Here is an 18,149-nt window from a genome sequence, read left to right on the forward strand (position 1 = left end):
AGAGCAACAGGTCACAAAGGTCTTGCTGCTAATCATTAGAGTGGATTGGACAGCTACATTATAAAATGGATATAGAATTTTACCTGACCTCTATCATTCAAAATGGACAGGAAATTTTACCACAACTCTAGCCTTCTAAAACGATGCTGAAAATATTTCTTTTGGTCCTCTGGAGTGGCAGTGTGGTGGGAATTAGCCAACTAACCAGCAATGGGTTGAGTTAAGCAAGTTATTTCTGTCCCTGAACATCTCTAACTATGAAATGAGAGGTTTGGCCTGGGTGATATCAAAAGGTCTTTTAAATCCTAATATATGTTTCTAGAATGTTCAAGGATTCTAGAATGTTCTCAGAAGTTAAAACCTTTAATATTAATGAAACCCTCATAGTTTGTGCCTGTAGTACTTGACTATTACACTTTCTGCTAGGGTATAACTCAAACCTTCCACATCAACACCCTTAAACTGCTTTCATATGCTACATTCAAGTTTTGTACATCACCTGTCAAAGGAACATTTCAATTCAGTTTGGGCAGTAGAATCAACTTTGCCTGAAGGGCAAACTTTTACAATTATTCAAATAGTTTATGATATTTGCCCTAAATTTTAATTTTAATTTTTCAGAAATTGAAAGGTGAAACAAGAAGCACAGGTCACATAAACTTAATGTAAAAAGGAAAGAAACTCATTATCATGTGTTAAGCTGAGCCCCTCATGTACTATATCTCATTTCCTCTTCCCAGTGGCTCCATGAGTGAAACTTACACAAGTAAGGCTTCTATTATCCTCATAAGGAAACCAAGTCTAGGAGCGAAGAAGCAATTCCTCCAAGGACCTCCAGGTGACAGCTGAAATTTAAACCCACTCTGTCTGATTCGAGAGCCTTTGCTTGAGCCTGTGGAGTAGATTGTTTTCCTGGGAGCCAGGTTTCATTTTATTAATTCATGGTTTCTGCCAGTATTACTTCAAAGACCATTTTTAACAGGTCAATTATTCTCAGAACTTGAAAACTTGCATGAAAATATAAGAGACAGAATAATGTGTAGCACATGGTCTTCAGCATCAGATAAACCTGGGGTGTCATCATGTTTCTGCAATTCATGAGCTGTTTAACCTGAAGGAACTTTAGCTCCCTCATCAGTCAAATTTAGTTAATACTTTATCATAATAATAAAACCATGAAATTATGTAGGGAATAAATCAAAAGTTTTATATAGTGCCTCACCCATTTTAATCAGTTAGTATTATTGTGAATAAACCAAATCCTATTTTGAAACAAGATTATTTTGTTTCTCCACAGTTCTTACATTCATATCTAAAACAGTTTAAGTATTTTATACTATACTCCAACTACTTAATAAAGAACTCCAGAAAAATAATGACTATGCAAAGCCTTTTACAGGGATTTAGTTAAATGAAATGAACTCTTATTTGGGGAAAATATTTTAGCTCCCTGGAAATTTTTGCTGTGTTTGCAGTATCGTACTGCACTTCATAGAAGATGAACAATCCAGAGCTATTGCATTGTCTACCCTGGGCTTCGAATTAGTCTTTTAAGATCATCCTCTCTACCTCAAGCCTCCGCCAATGTAACTGTAGCTCCCTGAGTCTTCATCACAGGCAAACTGAATTGTCTTGAGTACCTGCAGTCACACAGCTGTGTGTCAGTGGTTAGACCCCTCAGAGATGAATGACTGCTAGACCACAATAGAAAGCTTCATGTGGTCCCGGGACAGAGGACATGAGGTAACTAAATAGCAAGAGCCCTGAGTTCCCACATCTGCAAAGTGCTCTGTCATGCCCATGTTTCTGTACAGTGCAAGGTTCTCTTTCAGTTCAAAGCTCAAGTGAGCCCAATGCCATACCAGAGACTCAAAGGCAGGGGTTCTGATATGTTAGAGGCAGCTATGAGTTTTAGCTGAAAAGAAACTCTTGGATAGCATCATTAAGACTTTCCTCTGGGCAACCTTCCCTGCTTTCAGTCTCCGGTGCTTTGGTAGGGCTGAATCTAGCCCTGGCTTTGGGGAATCCAAGTGGTGGTGAGTGGTTATTGATGGACTGGTGTGCATCATTCCCCAGGGTTGGCAATGGTGCCATGGAGCCCATACAGAGGAGACAGTGCAGACAGGTAAATGTGCAGGTACATATCTAGGGCCACTCACCACAGTCCCAGGACACCTTTATGTGCATCAGGAAAAGTGTCCCTCAGACAGATATAGCGTAGAGCCTTGCAACTTGGTAAGGATACAGTGGGCTTTGAACAAGTTATAAAATGGTTTTCCATGAACCCAGCTTCATTGTAGGATGTGCAGCCCAGGGAACAGAATGTGAGTTCTCTTCATACTCACATGCTCTCTCATTCATGTGCTCTGGTGCCTCAAAAACATTAGTAACTCATACATTTGCATGCATTTATGTGAACATGTGTGTGTAAGAGAGAGAGGGGAGAAAGGGAGAGAGAGAAAATAGATTCATTACAGTAGAGCTTGAATGCCTGGACCCTGAAGCCTGTGGTTCTCCTGGATTTTTAATAGCACAGAACATTTCATCTGTTGCCAAGTCACTTTGAGTTGACTAAATACTTACATCTGAAAGAGCTATGACAAAATTTAATGGACAAATAGACACTGAGCAAGAAATGGCAACAGCCTGTTGGTCCCTAGAGAGCCCAGAATTGAGTGCACAGTGCACCACACTACTGAAAGAAAGGCAATTCCTGGGGTGGGAGGCATATAGCAATGATCTTTAACTGGTGAAGATTTCGGTGTTATAAAACCAGCATAGGCATAAGGAGGCATTTCTGTAAATTATGATGAGGACATGATATAAGAAAGGATGGGCTGTGTACATAACGGAGTAGAACCAGAGCATCTGGACCACAGAGGAGGGAACAAATAGAATTTGAAAAGGCAAAGGGCCAGAGGACAAGCAGCTGTTTTTAGCCAGGACTTCTAGAATGATGAGAAATTTGGGAAATTAAATTTCAGAATTGCTCAATTTGCTGCTGAGATAATGATGGGGCATAATGATGCCTGGGTTAACTTCCAGAGCACTGAGTACTGGTCATGTTATCTTGTCATGTGGTGGGCTCCTACCATCTCCAATGACTTCTTAGTCATAGGTAAAATGTCATATTAGAAAAGTCTCGTGCAATCTATGGCTGAGAACCCTGTGGGCTTGGGCCCCTGAATCTCATTATCACCACCCTCTTGGGAGGACCTCACTGAGTGCACCTCAAAGAAGTAGTTCTTGAAGAACATGACAGTCTTCACAAGCTTTCTTTCTTTCTGGACTTTGGACTTGACTTTGCTGGAAGTGAGGTGGACCCTGCATTGGGAAAGTGTATTGCCCCTTAAAAAAATTTGGTGAATGCTCCAGACCCCATTATCTCTGGCAGAAAATGATTGCCTCTGTGTTCCTTTAAACATGGAAACAATCTGTCTGAAACATTTAAACACTTGGAAAGTATCCTTATGGATTAGCCTCAGAATGCTGACTTTCTTGAGTATACCTCAATCAACAGTGAAAGTCTGCACAACTTTTTCAACTCTTCAAGCCCCAGTCAGGCCTGCTGATAAAAATGAGCCAGACCACCATCTAGAAGGCTGGATCTTTTCTTTCTGGGCTTGGAGACTCTGCTGAGGTCTGTCCTTCCCAGATGCACTTAATACCCTAAAACTCCTCTCCTACCTGTGACACATCTGACAATCTGCTTACTCATAAGATAACCTGGGGGCTGTGTTTCCAGACTGTGTTTCTGCAGTGCAGGCTGCACGTCTCAAACCCGTATTTCCAGGGCACGTGGTAGACTCCCAAAGGAGCTTATATGGAGAGAATCAGACCAGGTTACTTGCCTTTTGTTGATCAGAACTTATTTTGTTTTCCCTGCCCTTAGGCACCACTGTATCACCATTCCTTGACCCCTCACCCCACCCCACAAGCTCCAATGTCTCCTCACCCCCCGCTGTTTCTCTCCTCACAGTAGAACATCCTGTTATTGGCCTCATCACTCTGTTTGTAGTTATTTCTTTACTTTGTCTGCCTAATAAGTTTTATGAACCCTCAATGTAGAGCACAAGCTTTGGAAGAGAGAAATTATAAAATAAATAATATAATTAGTAAGGTTCTAATATTATGTGTTGTGTCCTATTACTAGCAATCATTTAAAACAATTTTAACAAAACCAAATAAAAATAACTTCTTAGCCATTCCATCACCATATACGGGACACTTCCTGCCAGCCATTGCCTAGGTGCTTTCTAGTGGCTCTTTAGCCTTCACAGGAAGTATCATCTCGTGTTAAAGATTGGGAGCCTGAGGCTCAGACTGCAGGTTTTTGTAGAAGCAGACCCAAGATTTAAACAGCAGTCTTACTGGCTTAACAGCCAGTACTCTTTACCTAGACTGCACAGATTATCATGCCTAGAGAGGTGTTTTTAATATCTAAAACTACCCTCATCAGTGGCAACCCATTGTACTTAAAAAACAAACAAACAAACAAACAAATGGTAAAATCCCTAATGTGGTAACAAGTACTGGCTGCTCCCATCTTGTCTCATCCTCACCCTTCCCAGTTCAGGTCAGTCACTTCTCTTCCTTCCAGTTAATTGATGACGTTCAGCTTTTTCCTGACTCAGGATCTTCATGCATGCCCTCCCCTTAGCCAAAATCCCTTCTTCAAAAACACTTTAGTTCATATTCCTCCTTCTTCAGATCTCAACTTACAGGTTACTTCTTTTGAGAGAGCTCGTGATCTGCCCAAATTAAATTCTTTCTTCTGTTATAATAGCTCATTGTGTCTATTTTGTGTCTATTTTTCATCATAAGATATAATGATGTATTTATTTATGCAGTTATTTAATGTATATTCCTCCTTTATAGTAAAGCTATCTGAGAGTGAGGCCCATGCCTGCCGTGTTTACAAATGTGTCCCTAGCTCCTAGCAAAGGGGTCTGAGAACACCCTGAGAAGATGAATGGGTAGATACATTGTCTATCTCCTCAGTTGCTGGCAGTAGGGATTCAAATCCCCTTGCACAGTTCATGCAAGTCAGACTGACTTGATGATGATCATTGACTCAGACAGTCTAGAACTTAAACCAAAGGTCCTGTTGATTCTTTATTTCAGGTTCAAGGTGGATTCCAGACTATTGCATAGAGAAAGGACTTGTTTTGTTTTTTTACCTGTACATGATCTTTGTATAAAGATGCATAGAGCTCTTGTCCTCTTCTTCTGTAACTTTCAATACATGACACAAAATCCTAGAAAACAGAGACAAGTCACAGTTTAATGATAGTTGATTTTAGATAAGAATTTTACTCTGACCAATTACCAAAGGAAATAACATGGAATTTGTCAGTCAAGCTAATCACTTCATGAATAAAGATTTCATCTACGCTGATACACTCATAAACATACATTCATGTCTGTGGGTTACTTCCACTTCCAGCTTATAGCAGATAAATCTTCCTCCCAACAAAAACTAGAAGAGCTGGGTTTGAATTATCTAATTTAAGAAGTAGAGAGCTACCAAGAGAGCCAAGACTTAAGGAGCCAAGATATTGGAGAGAGAAAAAAAAACAAACCTCTTTGATATGTTCTCAGTGCCTAATTTCTGTGCTTTTTAATTTTCCTTGAGATACTTACACATTTGAAAATAGCACAAGAGGCTGAGAAGCTAAACAGAAAGTGGCAGCTAGGAAGCAGGGTAGCTTAACAGAGCTTTTGGAAGTCTCAGGTGACTAAGGAGACAAAAATTGGAGTTCAGACTTACCAAGGCACCCAGAACATAATGGAGCAAGAGCCCAAAATAAGACAATAAAGAAAAGTAAGCTCAGCTTTCTACAGTGATGATGCCCTTTAGGGAGTTGCCAATTCATAAGCAGTGTGGGGCTGAGAGGCTAAGAAAATAAGTACAATTTCCAGCAGTCTCAGTTTGTAGAAACCAGTGGGAATTTGGGCCTTAAGGTGAGATCTCTGAAGGGCAGCACCACAGGGATCGAGGCAGATTGGAAACAGACCAAATCTTACTAAGATGGAACCCAGGTCCTAAGACCTCAACCTCTGAGAACATTATGGTGATTGCCCCTACTGCAAATACATTCCAGAAGACAAAAGAAGCTCTCTTTGGATAAAGATCACGTCATCTGAGTTTCTAATAGGGAATTTTCATACAAGAGGTTCAGCAGTAAAGTAGAAACTACTAGATAGGCCCATAAAAATGACCAATAGAAAAATAAACAATAAAAATATACACACATGTATACAGATATTAGAGTTAACAGAACTTGACCTTAAAACAATGCAAGTAATATGGTGAAAAAAGCAATATGAAGAATTTCTCAAGAGGCATGGAATTTATGAAAAATAACCAAATAAAAATTTTAAGTCTGTAAAATGTACTATATGAAATAAGAAACTCCACATGTAAGTTTAACAGAATAGAGGATAAGTAAACTTGAAGAAATATCCTTGCTAAAATATAATGATATATAAGTATGGGAAATATAAAAAAGATAGAGATAGTTAGATACATGTGTAATATGGATAAAGCATCTAGCATATGTGGAATAGAGCCTCAAAAAGGGAGGAGAGAAAGACTGGATCAAAGGCAATATGAAAGGCTAATGAGAATTTTCTGAAATTGATGAATGGCAATAGCCATAGATTTGACAAATTCTACAAACCTAAAACAAGAAAAATGTTTTTAAAACCACATATGAGCCCATCACAGTAAAACTACCAAAATGATTTTAAAATATTGAAAAACACAGAGAAAAAAGTCATCTTATCTTTTAAAAATGAGAATAAGAGTGAGAATGGTAGACTCCAGAAGACAGTGAAACATGTTCATGTCCTGAAAGAAAATAACTGTCAAACTTAAATTCTCTATTCACTAAAAATCTTTCAAAGCTAAAACATTTCAGTTGAATAATACTGAGAGAATGCATCACCAACAGTAGCACAACACTAATTGAAACACTAAAGAGCTTTTTGGGTAAAATGAAAATGATTCCATAATGAAGCATGAAACTTTGGAATTAATAAAAACTATGGAAATAATAAATATGTTAGCATATATAAATGAATATTGGCTGCTGGAAAGTAATAATAACAACGGTAACTTCCTATAGAATTTGAAAAAATGAGGAATTAAAATACTTGAAAAAATAAAAGATGAGTGGGGTAAATTAAGTCAAGTATTCTAACTTTCTTTAAAATTTTGTAAAAAAAAATGGGGGGTACTTAAAATTTACATGTTACATTAGACTCTAATAGAGTAAGTGTGCCTGTTGTAATTTCTACAGTAACCACTGAAAACATAATAAAAGAATATGTAACATCCAACTAATAATAATAGAAGGGAAGTATAATAATTTAAAACAGTTGATAATATGCCAAAAGAGAAAAAGGGGAACAAACAACAGATACTACAAATGGAAAATAAACATTAAGGTGGATTTGAACTAAATATATCATTAATTACATTAAATGTAAATGGGCTATGCTCCAAATAAAAGATAAACATAGTCACACTGGATCAAAAAGGAAATCTAAGTAAATTCTGCATCTAAAAAACACTTGATGAAAATAAGGACACAGAAAGTTGAAAGCACAAGGCTGAAAAAAGATAAACTAACACTAACCAAAAGAAATCTTGTAAAGTTGTACAAATACTTAATAAAATAGTCATAATGCAAGAATTGTTACTAAACATAAAGAAAGATGTTTCATAATGACAAAAGGGTCAATATACCAATCAGGAAAGTGTAAGTTCTAAATGTGAAACACCTAAGAACTTAGCTTCAAAATATATAATATATAAAATCACAGAACTAAATGGAGAAACAAATACATAATAGTACAGGAAGATGGTAACTCATTTCTCAGTAACTAAATAGAACAATCTAACAAGAAAGATAGAGTTATAAAATATTTGAAGAACATAATAAGCAAACTTGACCTAATCAAATGTAAGCAAAATGCAGAAATCAAAAATTGCAGAATATACATTGAAATTAGCACTAAAATCTACTACATGATAAAACATGAAGCAAGTTTAAGGCAATTGCAAATAACTAAAATTATATTTTTTCTGAACATGGTGGCATGAAGCTTTAAGTAAGTATCAAAAAGAAAATCTGCAAATATTTATAAATTAAGCAATAATAGTCTAAGTAACCCATGAGTCAAAAAAGAAATCAAAATGGAGATTTAAAAATATTATATTATATTCTTGAAATTTGCTAAGGCAGATCTATGTGAGGTAATGGATATGTTAATTACCTTGACTGTGGTGATTATTTCACAATGTATATGTGCATTAAAATATCAAGCTGTTTCTTATATAGATGGTACATCTGCGGTTTTTAATCTGTGCTAGATTTCAAAACTGTGATCTCCTATTATTGTATGCAACTCTGAACTCCACCTCTGCAGGGGTTCTTCTGTGATTAAATAGGTTATAATTATAAGCAAAATTCAGAGCAACTGAGTACTTATCTGAAAAGATTATCTCTGGCTAGAAGTGAGCTGCACTGAAACTTGACAAAATGTCTCTGGACAAGTAGAGTGAGATAAGAGAAACAAAAGGACACTAATTCATCTGTAATTTACTGTTGGTAAGTCTAGCAGTTAAATGACATCGGTCAATTTTCTGACCCTAATGAATTTATAAACTGAGATCATTGCTGTTTATGCTTGCAGGTGTTAACTGGAAAAGTTATATATGCATAAACCTTTTTTCCTTGGAATTGACGGATGCATCTATTAAAATGGTTCTAGCACACAAAAAAAATCAAGCTGTGCATTTTAAATATAGATAATTTTACCTTAAAAATTATTTTTTTAATTTTAAAAAACTTAAATGAAGTAACTTTAAAATGTTTGTGTCATAGAGCATCTAATGAAAACGAAAAAGTAAAGTTCTCAAATCAGTAATCTAAACTCCCACTCAAGAAATTAGAAAAAATAAACTCAAGGCAAGCAAAAGGAAGGAAATTACAAAGAGAAGAAATCAATGAAATTTAAAACAGATGAACAGGGAGTAAATCATTGAAACTAGATGGTTCTTTGAAAAGATTGATGAAATTTACAAACTTGTAGAAACACTGACAAAGATAAAAAGAGGGAAGACACAAATTCCCAATATCAAGAATGAAACAGAGGCTCTCACTACATGATTACACAGTTAAAATTCTTAAATCTGTGTATTTGTTATTTGAACACTTTTTAAATGTATGTTATACATCAATAAAATAAAAAAGTATTAGCAAAGTTTCTAAAATGTGAATCTACTATTTTGGAATAGTGGGAATAGGGTGATTTTGATTTCTTTTTCTTTTCTTTCCTTTCCTTTTTTTGGTTGTTGTTTGCAAAATTTTCTTTAATATTGCCATCACATGCTTATATGCATTAATAAGTAAAGCAATCATAAGCATGGCAAGTGACATGAAATGCTGACAAATTTGACTAATTTTATATCTAAGGCAAGAGCCAAGTGTTCTTTCTAATATAATGCTTTGGAGATATGCAACAGGGGAACAGAACTGTTGGGGAGAACTTGAACCCAAAGCAGTTCCCATCAAAGAGCGAATGTGCCATCTTGCCCAAGAGGGATGAAAAGTAAAACCAGGGTAGGGAGTTTCAGGCAGGCAGACTTCAGCAAGATACAGGAAAAGATATTCAGGTGTCTGTGTTTTTCTGAGTGTTGCTGATTGAGAGTGTGGTAGGTAGAAAGAACAGATGTTCAGACAGCTTGGTTCTTGGCCTTTAATGGATACACCTCATGGGCAAATAACTTAATATTTCTGAAGTTTGATTTATCATCTATAACATGTACCTGCTTGGTTTACTCTGAAGAGATGTTATGAAGATATGATAAGATAGCAGGTTATTTTGTAAGTTGAAAAAGGTCACTTTTCAAAGAGACTATTTTTTGTGTAAGTCCAGGATAAGAATAATTGAAAACCATTGACCTTGATAGTTGCTTCAAAATAAATAGGGAAAGTACTATATGAGTTCAGTTATAAATCATCCTTACTTTATACATAAATAACCTGTCTATAATGGCTACAGCCCAAGGTTGTTGATACCTTTGCTCGGATATTCCATTCTTAGATTCAAATTTACCCTCTATTGTTAGTTCAGCAAACATTCATTGACCACCTATTATTTTTTAGCATTGGAGTACAAAGATGAACTTATATCTGATTTTATGAAGCCCAATGGAAGAGACAAATGGTTAAGAACTGACATGGCCAATGAGACAGATCTATGCACAGGGTAATCGCAGAACCCAGGACAAGGTGACAGAGGACCCAGCACAGGATGACACAGGACACAACATGGAAGAGGGGACCTTGACATGGATTATGTCCTGAAAAGTCTCCCTGAGCAAGAGGTTGCTTTAGCTGATTTTTAAGTGAGAGGTTTTAAATAGAAGCCTCACATGGTCCCATCAACATTGTTGATGACTCATTCTGGTAGCAATTTGAAGGATGGAATTAATAAAGCCAAGACTGGAAATAGATAATATAAAGGCAGTCAAATGAGAGTTCACACAGTGAATGAGTGAATTAGAAGTTAAATTCAAAACTATATGAAACATAAAATTGGTAAGAAATCGTGACTGTATGAGACGGTAAGAATACTCCAAAATTTCTGGTTTACCTAGTTGAGTGAATTAAATTAGGGAAACTGAAAAAAAAAAAAAAAAAGGAGAGATCACAAAAACAAGAGAAAGAGCAAGTTTAAGTGATATGAGGACCTGCTGATTTTGAAGTGTCAAAGGTACAGCTAGCCATCCTTAGAATAAAACTCAGATGAAAGGTCCAAGATCAACATACAGGTGTGAATCATGAGCAATCAGGTGATAGGATAAATCCTAAGAAATGTTAAGCTCTCCCATGAACAGTGAGTACCAAGAAGAGATTGAGAAAAGGTCAGAAACCTGAACACAGAGAAATTTAAGAAAGGAGAAAGCAAGCTAGGGAAGTTTAAGTAAAATCAGAAAAAGAAATGTCATGGAAACCAAGGGCCATTTTAACCACAGTGAATGCATCAGAAAAATCCTGTAAGATGAGATCTGAGAATGACCTTTGGTTTTGTCTGATGAAATTAGTCCTTGGTAATTTCTGCAAAAGTTATTTCACAGGAATGATTAAACAGCAATGATTTCTAGCAATTAGAAAATTAGAGGTAAGGAAATGGACGCAGTGAATATAGACAACTTATTTAAGAAACTTGATTCTGAAGAAGAGAAAAATAAAGTGATGGGAGCAGGGCCATATTGTGTAAGAGAAAGGATATAACTATGCTGTGTGGCCTGTATATGGCTAGGCTGAGGGCAGCATGGCAGTAGATGTAAGAAGGATGAAAGTAAATGAAAAAGAAATATCACTACTGGTGCAGATTCTATGGGATAATAGAAATAAGAATGGGATTGGCAGCCCATGTAGTGGTTGAAATGAGCAATGAAAAAAGTAGAGGTTCTTTGTGCTCTGAGGCTCAAGCGAGGGCTTGAGGGTGGTGCCAATGTGAAACACTGAGAAGTGAGGTTGTTCACACGTGGTAGGGGTAGGTTGGTCTGTTTCCCCTCAGAGCAGATCAGGGTCTGAACAGAATGGTGAAGGTTTAAATAGTAGACTAGGAAGATGGGAGAAGGGACTGACCAAGGGCACACTGATGGATTATCCAAAGGTATTGATCATCCAAACAGTTGTTATTCTTTGGCCTGTTCCCTCAACATTACATCCTGTTAACTAATATGAGCACAGCACTTTACAACTGACAAATGAGTTTCCATGTGCATTATTACATTTAATATTTAGCCTCCTGACAAATCTCTTAGTTATCCCCATTTTACAGAAGAGGAAACCAAGAACAAGGGATGATAAGTGATTCCAACAATACAGGAAGTGGCAGTGCCAGGAAGTGTTACCACGTGCTTCTCTCCTTTGTGCATTTCCACTTTGTATATCTCAGTGCAAAGCTAACACTACTCTCCTATTGACCTTTGGGACTTTTCATGCCCTGGAAACTTGTCATACTCAGGATATGGAGACAGGAGGAGGGCAACTTGTGTTGGCTCAAGGGCAGAGGCCCATCTGCCTAGGCAGCAGTGAATGTGACATATCGATTAGGGACAAATTCAGAGCAGAGCTCTCCATGGCTTATTGGAGCTAAATAGCCTTTGTTTAGCAACTGCCTGTGCATTAAAGAGTTTGAGAACCTTTGAAGTAGAACAAAGGGCCTACAAAGGCCATTTGGAGATTTGAGGAAAAGCAGATCTGCTTTAAAGTGCCTGTGCCCTGCTCTCCCAGTGCCTCCTTAGGGAAGGGTTTGGCTACAGGGTACAGGTCAGATCTGGGAATGGGGAATGGGGCACATCCCACCCAGAGGGTCACCGTTAAGTGAGCTGACCCCAACTTGGTCGTGCCCACCTTTGCCAGGGACACCCCTAGGTCAGGCCAGCTGTTGGTGACCCTCCTGCCCAAGCTGTCCCATAGGAAGCGCCTGCTGTCTATTGATGACAGTCATTATACTTGTTTGTTTAAAGCATCATTAGTCCTGTATTCACAGTTGTGTGGCCTTGCAAAAATGAGAAAGGCCAACATCTGAAGGCAGCCCATCAGATCCTGCTTAGACACTTGGTGCCAAGATTACAGTTATAAACCTCTCTGCCAAGCACCATACATGCCAGGTCTGGGACTAAACTCAATAGTGAGAAATGCCAAGTCTTTGTATGTACTTCATCCACCATGTGCTGATACCCCTGGCATTTCATTTTAATCTTTTGACTCACCATTTCACTGCTAGTAATTTATTCCAAGGAAATCATAAAATATATACACAGAAATTCCCTGGACAACATTGTCCACCATCCTATTTATAATAGCACAAAATGAAACAATTTAAATATGAGCACATACTTATCATAAAATATTATGCAGTCACCAACAGTTATCACAAAGGGCCACCACTAGCCATAAAGCAACTTTGTGTCCCTTTAGGCAGACACAGTCCTGGATCTGAATGGATTACTTCAATAGTGGAACAAAGGCTGGATTTAAGCTTCCTTTTGTCACTTTGGCCAGATGTCCTTGCACACAACCTATACAACTGTTTGCCAAAGCCTTGGTGTCATAAAGTATTTAAGGATATGAGACCAAGTTTATGTTCTATCAAGATTTTTTTAAGTGAGTTTAGAAAACAGTATGCTAACAATAACAACAATTAAATCTATATAGATTTACACAGAAAAAAAATATAGTGTGCTAGTCATTAGCACACTATTTGCCAAATATTTCTAGTTCTCACCTCCTGTAGGAACATAGTATTGGTCACTTTCCTGCCACCACAGAGTGAGGTGAGGCCAGGGAGAAGTAATGCAGAGGTTTACAGAAGTATGCAAAGGGCTCGTGAGCAATTTGTTAAGCTCTTTTTCAATTGTCACAGCAACACTCAATGTTCTGGACATGGTAGCTCCCTGAACCAGTGTTGCTGAATGAGGAAAAGACAGCAGCAGATTCCTTGCCAACTCACAATGCACTTGTAGCACAAGTGAGAAATAAATCTTTGATATTTTGGGGCAATTAGACTTGGGAGTATCTGTTACTGCAATATAACCTAACTTTTACTGAATAATACACACATAAAAAATGTTAGGAAGGGTTGTAGTGGAATTGCATTAAATCGCATAAAATTCATGTGAAATTATATTTGTGATCAGTGCAAAAATGAACAAGAGCACTACAGTGAAAGCAAGTTTGAGATCAATTAAATACTATGAGCAATGTGCTGAAACAATTTGAGTAAAAAAATAACAAGCTTAATAGATTATAGCCCAAATTATACATACAGATGTGTTCCTACTGGTATAAGTAACATTGAATAAATAAGTCGGTAGGGGGAAAAGAGAAACTTTCCTTACAGAAAACCTTCAAATAGTGTACGTACATTCGTCTCCCACCAGGAGGCAGAACTTAATTGCTTACCCCACTTAAGGCTGGGCTGCACTTACTGACTTGCTTCTAAAGAATCACGTATGGAAAGGGAAAAATACTAACTTTGTACTGGAGAAATCTGCCAGACACCACAGTGAACATATGATGAAGGCTTACATCATTAGGGATGATGCCGCACGGGTGCTGTGCAGCCCTGAGCTGATATGATGTGACAAGAAGGGCATTTCTCCTCATCTTTGTTCTGAAAATCCATAACCCCAGAATAATTATAAGAAAAATATTAAACCCAAATTGAGGCATGTTCTATAATATATCTGACTAGTACTTCTCAAAACTGTCAAGGTCATGAAAACAAGACAATTCTGCCCTGGCCAGAAGGCTCAGTTGGTTGGAGCTTCATCCCATAAGCCAAAACATTGTAGTTTCAATCCCTGGTCCGGGCACACATCTAGGCGGCAGGTTCAGTTCCCAACTGGGGCACGTATGGGAGGCAGCTGACTGATGTTTCTCTCTAAAGTCAATGTTTCTCTCTCATGTCAATGCCTCTCTCTCTCTCTCTCTCTCTCTCTCTCTCTCTCTCTCTCAATAAACATATCCTTGGGTGAGGATTTGAAAAAATTTTTAAGAAAACAAGATAAGTCTGAGAAATTGTCACAGAGTAGAAGAGACAAAGGAGATGTGATAACTAAATGTAATATGGTGCCTTGGACTGGATCCTGGGTTAATAAGAAAACTGGTGAAGAAAATTAAGTCTAGAGTTTAGTTGCTAGTAATGTACCAGTCAGTATTAGTTTCTTAGCTATGACAAATGCACATGGTAATGTAAGAGGTCAACCACATGGGAAATTGGGTAAAGAGTATATGGCAATAGTGAATATATGAGATCTGTCTGGAAAAAGTCCAACCATTGTTAATATAATGAGAATAGTTTGCATAATAGTGATGTAACCTGGCAGCTAAGGAGAGTGTACTAGAGTGCGCATGCATAAACAATGATGACTTCACTGTTTTAGTCAGTGGGTACAGTAGACTCCACTGAGTGAAAATGTATCTGTGTGCCCACTGTGTTCAAAGTGACTGAGCAAGTAGTGCAATGAATCTGTATCACATTTTGCATTAAGCTTGAACATTCCTCCACAGAAACTACTTGGATGATTCAGAAGACCATTATCTAGGGGCAACTGGTGATTGGCAGCTTTATCATGACAATGCACCCACTCATGCACCATGTCTGTCTCGGGCAAAGTTTTTTGTCAAACCATCAAATCACCCAGATTACTCAGTCCCCCTACAGCCCAGATTTGGCACCCTGTGACTCCTCGCTTTTCCCAAAACTAACATCACCTTTGAAAGGAAAGTGATTTCAGACAGTTGATGAGATTCAGGAAAATATGGTGGGGAAGCTGATGGCAACTGGGAGAACTGTGTGAGGTCTCTAGGTGCCTACTTTGAAAGGGACTGAGGCATCATTGTCTTATGTACAATGTTTCTTGTATCTTGTATCTTCTTCAATAAATGCTTCTATTTTGCATAGTGTGTTGCTGGATATTTTCTGGACAGATCTTGTAAATAAGAAAAGTATATAAAAGGTATTCCAAAATAAAAAGTATATTGAAAAATACAACAGAATTTTTGCAACCCTCCACCTAAGCCCCATCATGAAACTGAAATGGAAGATGTGAGTCACTGGTCTTGGTGGACAGTCTCATATTCCTCTTGGATGTAGACAATTCATTGGATAGAGTAAAATTCTCATGTTTAAAGACAAATAACTTTTGGTAAGTCTTGCTTTTCCAAATTGCACAAGCTAACCACTTCATCAGACACTTAACCTCTAAAGAAATAGTAATTAACCTCCAAATGGTGGAAAAGCTTCCTAGTGAGTGTTCAGAAGGATGGTATGGAGTTCACAAAACCACAAATGGAATCATTATTAATGAATAATTTAAGAGAATTTTAAGAGTATTGTTGACAACTTGATTTCCATTTTATGACTATATTTTAAAACCTAACACCATATAATATTACTTCACTATGGGCAATCTTTTTCATAATTTTTTTAAGTTTCTAAATATTCATTAATGTGTCCATAAAAAAATAACCATGCTTTTTGATTTTATTGAAAAATCTACATTTCTTTAACATCTGACTTTATTTGGCCAAAGAAACAAGTGACATGTTCAAGTTTAACTCAAGTGATCTCTCATTCATCAAGGCTGGAGTGGAACTTCCGATGTGGAGGAAATGCATGCCCCATGTGTCCCATCTTCTCACTGACCACTCTCATTGGCCACACTAGCCACTCGTTGGTCACCTCTTCTCCACTGGAGGGAGCTGAGAGGATGAGGCAGCTTAGTAACTGCCATGTTGCTGGGTGGCAGTAAGCAACAGAGTATGATATCTTTGTGAGCACTGTGGTTATTATGTGACCAGTGATTATTATTACTGCACTTCTCTTTTCAGCACCCCTCCTCAGGGTTCCCACCATACAGAGTAAATGCTCCATATTAGTGGCTGGGTTCCCCACCAGCTTTCCCCAACTATAAGCTCCTCAAGAATACCACCCATCTCTGTCCCCAGGGGCCTGAAAAATGGAGGCAACTATAAAAGTTTGAGATGCTGAAATGAAGCTCATAGGCCCTCTGCACTCCTCTGAGCCAAGTTGTCTGCAGTTGGTCATTCTCTATCCAGAGTAAAACATTCCCTGTGGTCAGGACTAATGAACCCTAGAGGGTCAGTTGACAACCCTTCCAGGTCTATGAAGGATGAGGATCAGGAGCTGGGGAAGTTCTGGCTCTCATTACCACTGCCTCATTTAAACCCATTTGAAATTCAGTATTTTCTTTGTTGCAAAACAGTCAACATGCAGATTACCTACACATTTTTTCTATTGTGTCTTCTCCATGTAAAGCTGATGTATCTGCCTTTGAACATAAGTCCTTAGTGGCAACCTGGTTTGGGTTAGATGATGAACAATGAGAAGACAATGAAATGCTTTCCCCATTTGTTGGAAAATCGCAAACAGTATCTACAAGTGCACCCACAAAATGAAGAAGATATAATATATGCCAGGTGACAGAACAGCCTGGGCTCTGAATCAAGCCACCGTCAGGTCATGGTCAAGGGGCCTTTGGGGATATCTGTTTGGATGACTCAGGCCAGGAAATGATTTTTTTCTCCAAGTGCTCAATAATTGCACTTTTCCCTGCTGTGGAGACATAGCCCCTGGATTCTTAATAATTGTCAAGCAATACCAGAGTAATCATCATATTTCCAGCAATAATGACAAACAACTGGGGCTTGGAGTGGGTGAAGAGGGACCGGATCACCACAGCACAATTCATCTCTTGTTAAATTCACTCACAGATTAATTTCTAAGATGAATGGTAGTTACTAATTTGTCTCTTTTGAACTGTGATGTTTTTATTAAATTCAATTGTCATGAGCATATGGAGAAAAATTACTTAAAAAAAACCCCACTTTGGTGAGGCCAAGGACAAAATCTTCAGAACTGCTGGTATAGGGCCTTCTCAAAGGGCCTCCCTTACCCATCCTGGTCTCTGTGCCTCTGTCTTGCACTTAGGGGCCTCCATTAGGCTCTGACAGATAGGAAGTGTTGCCACGCTGATCCTCCGTGAACTCAGCCTAGTCTTGCTGCATTTCTGTCAGCCTTGTTCTCACAGGTAAGGCTCATGGAGACACACACCTCCTCAAGCAGGGGCAGGAAATTAGGAATTATGGAAGGGGTCTGGATGGGAGATAAACATAAGGATCTACCCCAAGGGTTTGAAATCCATGGAAACACCTTCCCCTAAACACATATTGACACAAGGTGTTTTTATGAACAAAAATGTGTTCTCCAAAATGTATGTGTTGAAGCCCTAACTCCTCTTAATTCAGAATGTGACAGGCACTTTGAGATAGGGCTTTTAAAAAGGTGATTATATTAAATAAGGTCCTCAGAGTGGGCCTTAATCCAGTCTGGCTTGTACCTTCATAAAAGGAAGAGAAACCAGGGATGTTTGCAAAAAAGAAGATTGTTGTCTACAAGCCAAGGAGAGAGGCCTCCAGATAAATCAAACCTGCCAACACTTTGATCTCAGATTTCCAGTCTCTGGAACCGTGAACATAAATGTCTATGGGTGAAGCCCCCTACCTATGGGACTTTGTCATGGCAGCTCAAGC

General features: G+C 38.1%; 1 protein-coding gene across 1 annotated transcript in view; it reads right to left on the minus strand.

Annotated features, from left to right (window-relative positions):
• The window catches only part of WDFY4 (WDFY family member 4), a 328,638-nt gene that overhangs the window by 115,506 nt on the left and 194,983 nt on the right, over positions 1-18,149 (minus strand). The window contains exon 40 of the mRNA XM_054572378.1: positions 5,181-5,258. Within this exon, the coding sequence (XP_054428353.1) occupies positions 5,181-5,258 (78 nt within the window). The remainder of the gene's footprint in view (positions 1-5,180; positions 5,259-18,149) is intronic.

This window comes from Pteronotus mesoamericanus, unplaced genomic scaffold, assembly GCF_021234165.1.
Source record: "Pteronotus mesoamericanus isolate MK-2021 breed Mesoamerican mustached bat unplaced genomic scaffold, CSHL_Meso_final contig_230, whole genome shotgun sequence".
Taxonomy (NCBI): Eukaryota; Metazoa; Chordata; class Mammalia; order Chiroptera; family Mormoopidae; genus Pteronotus; species Pteronotus mesoamericanus.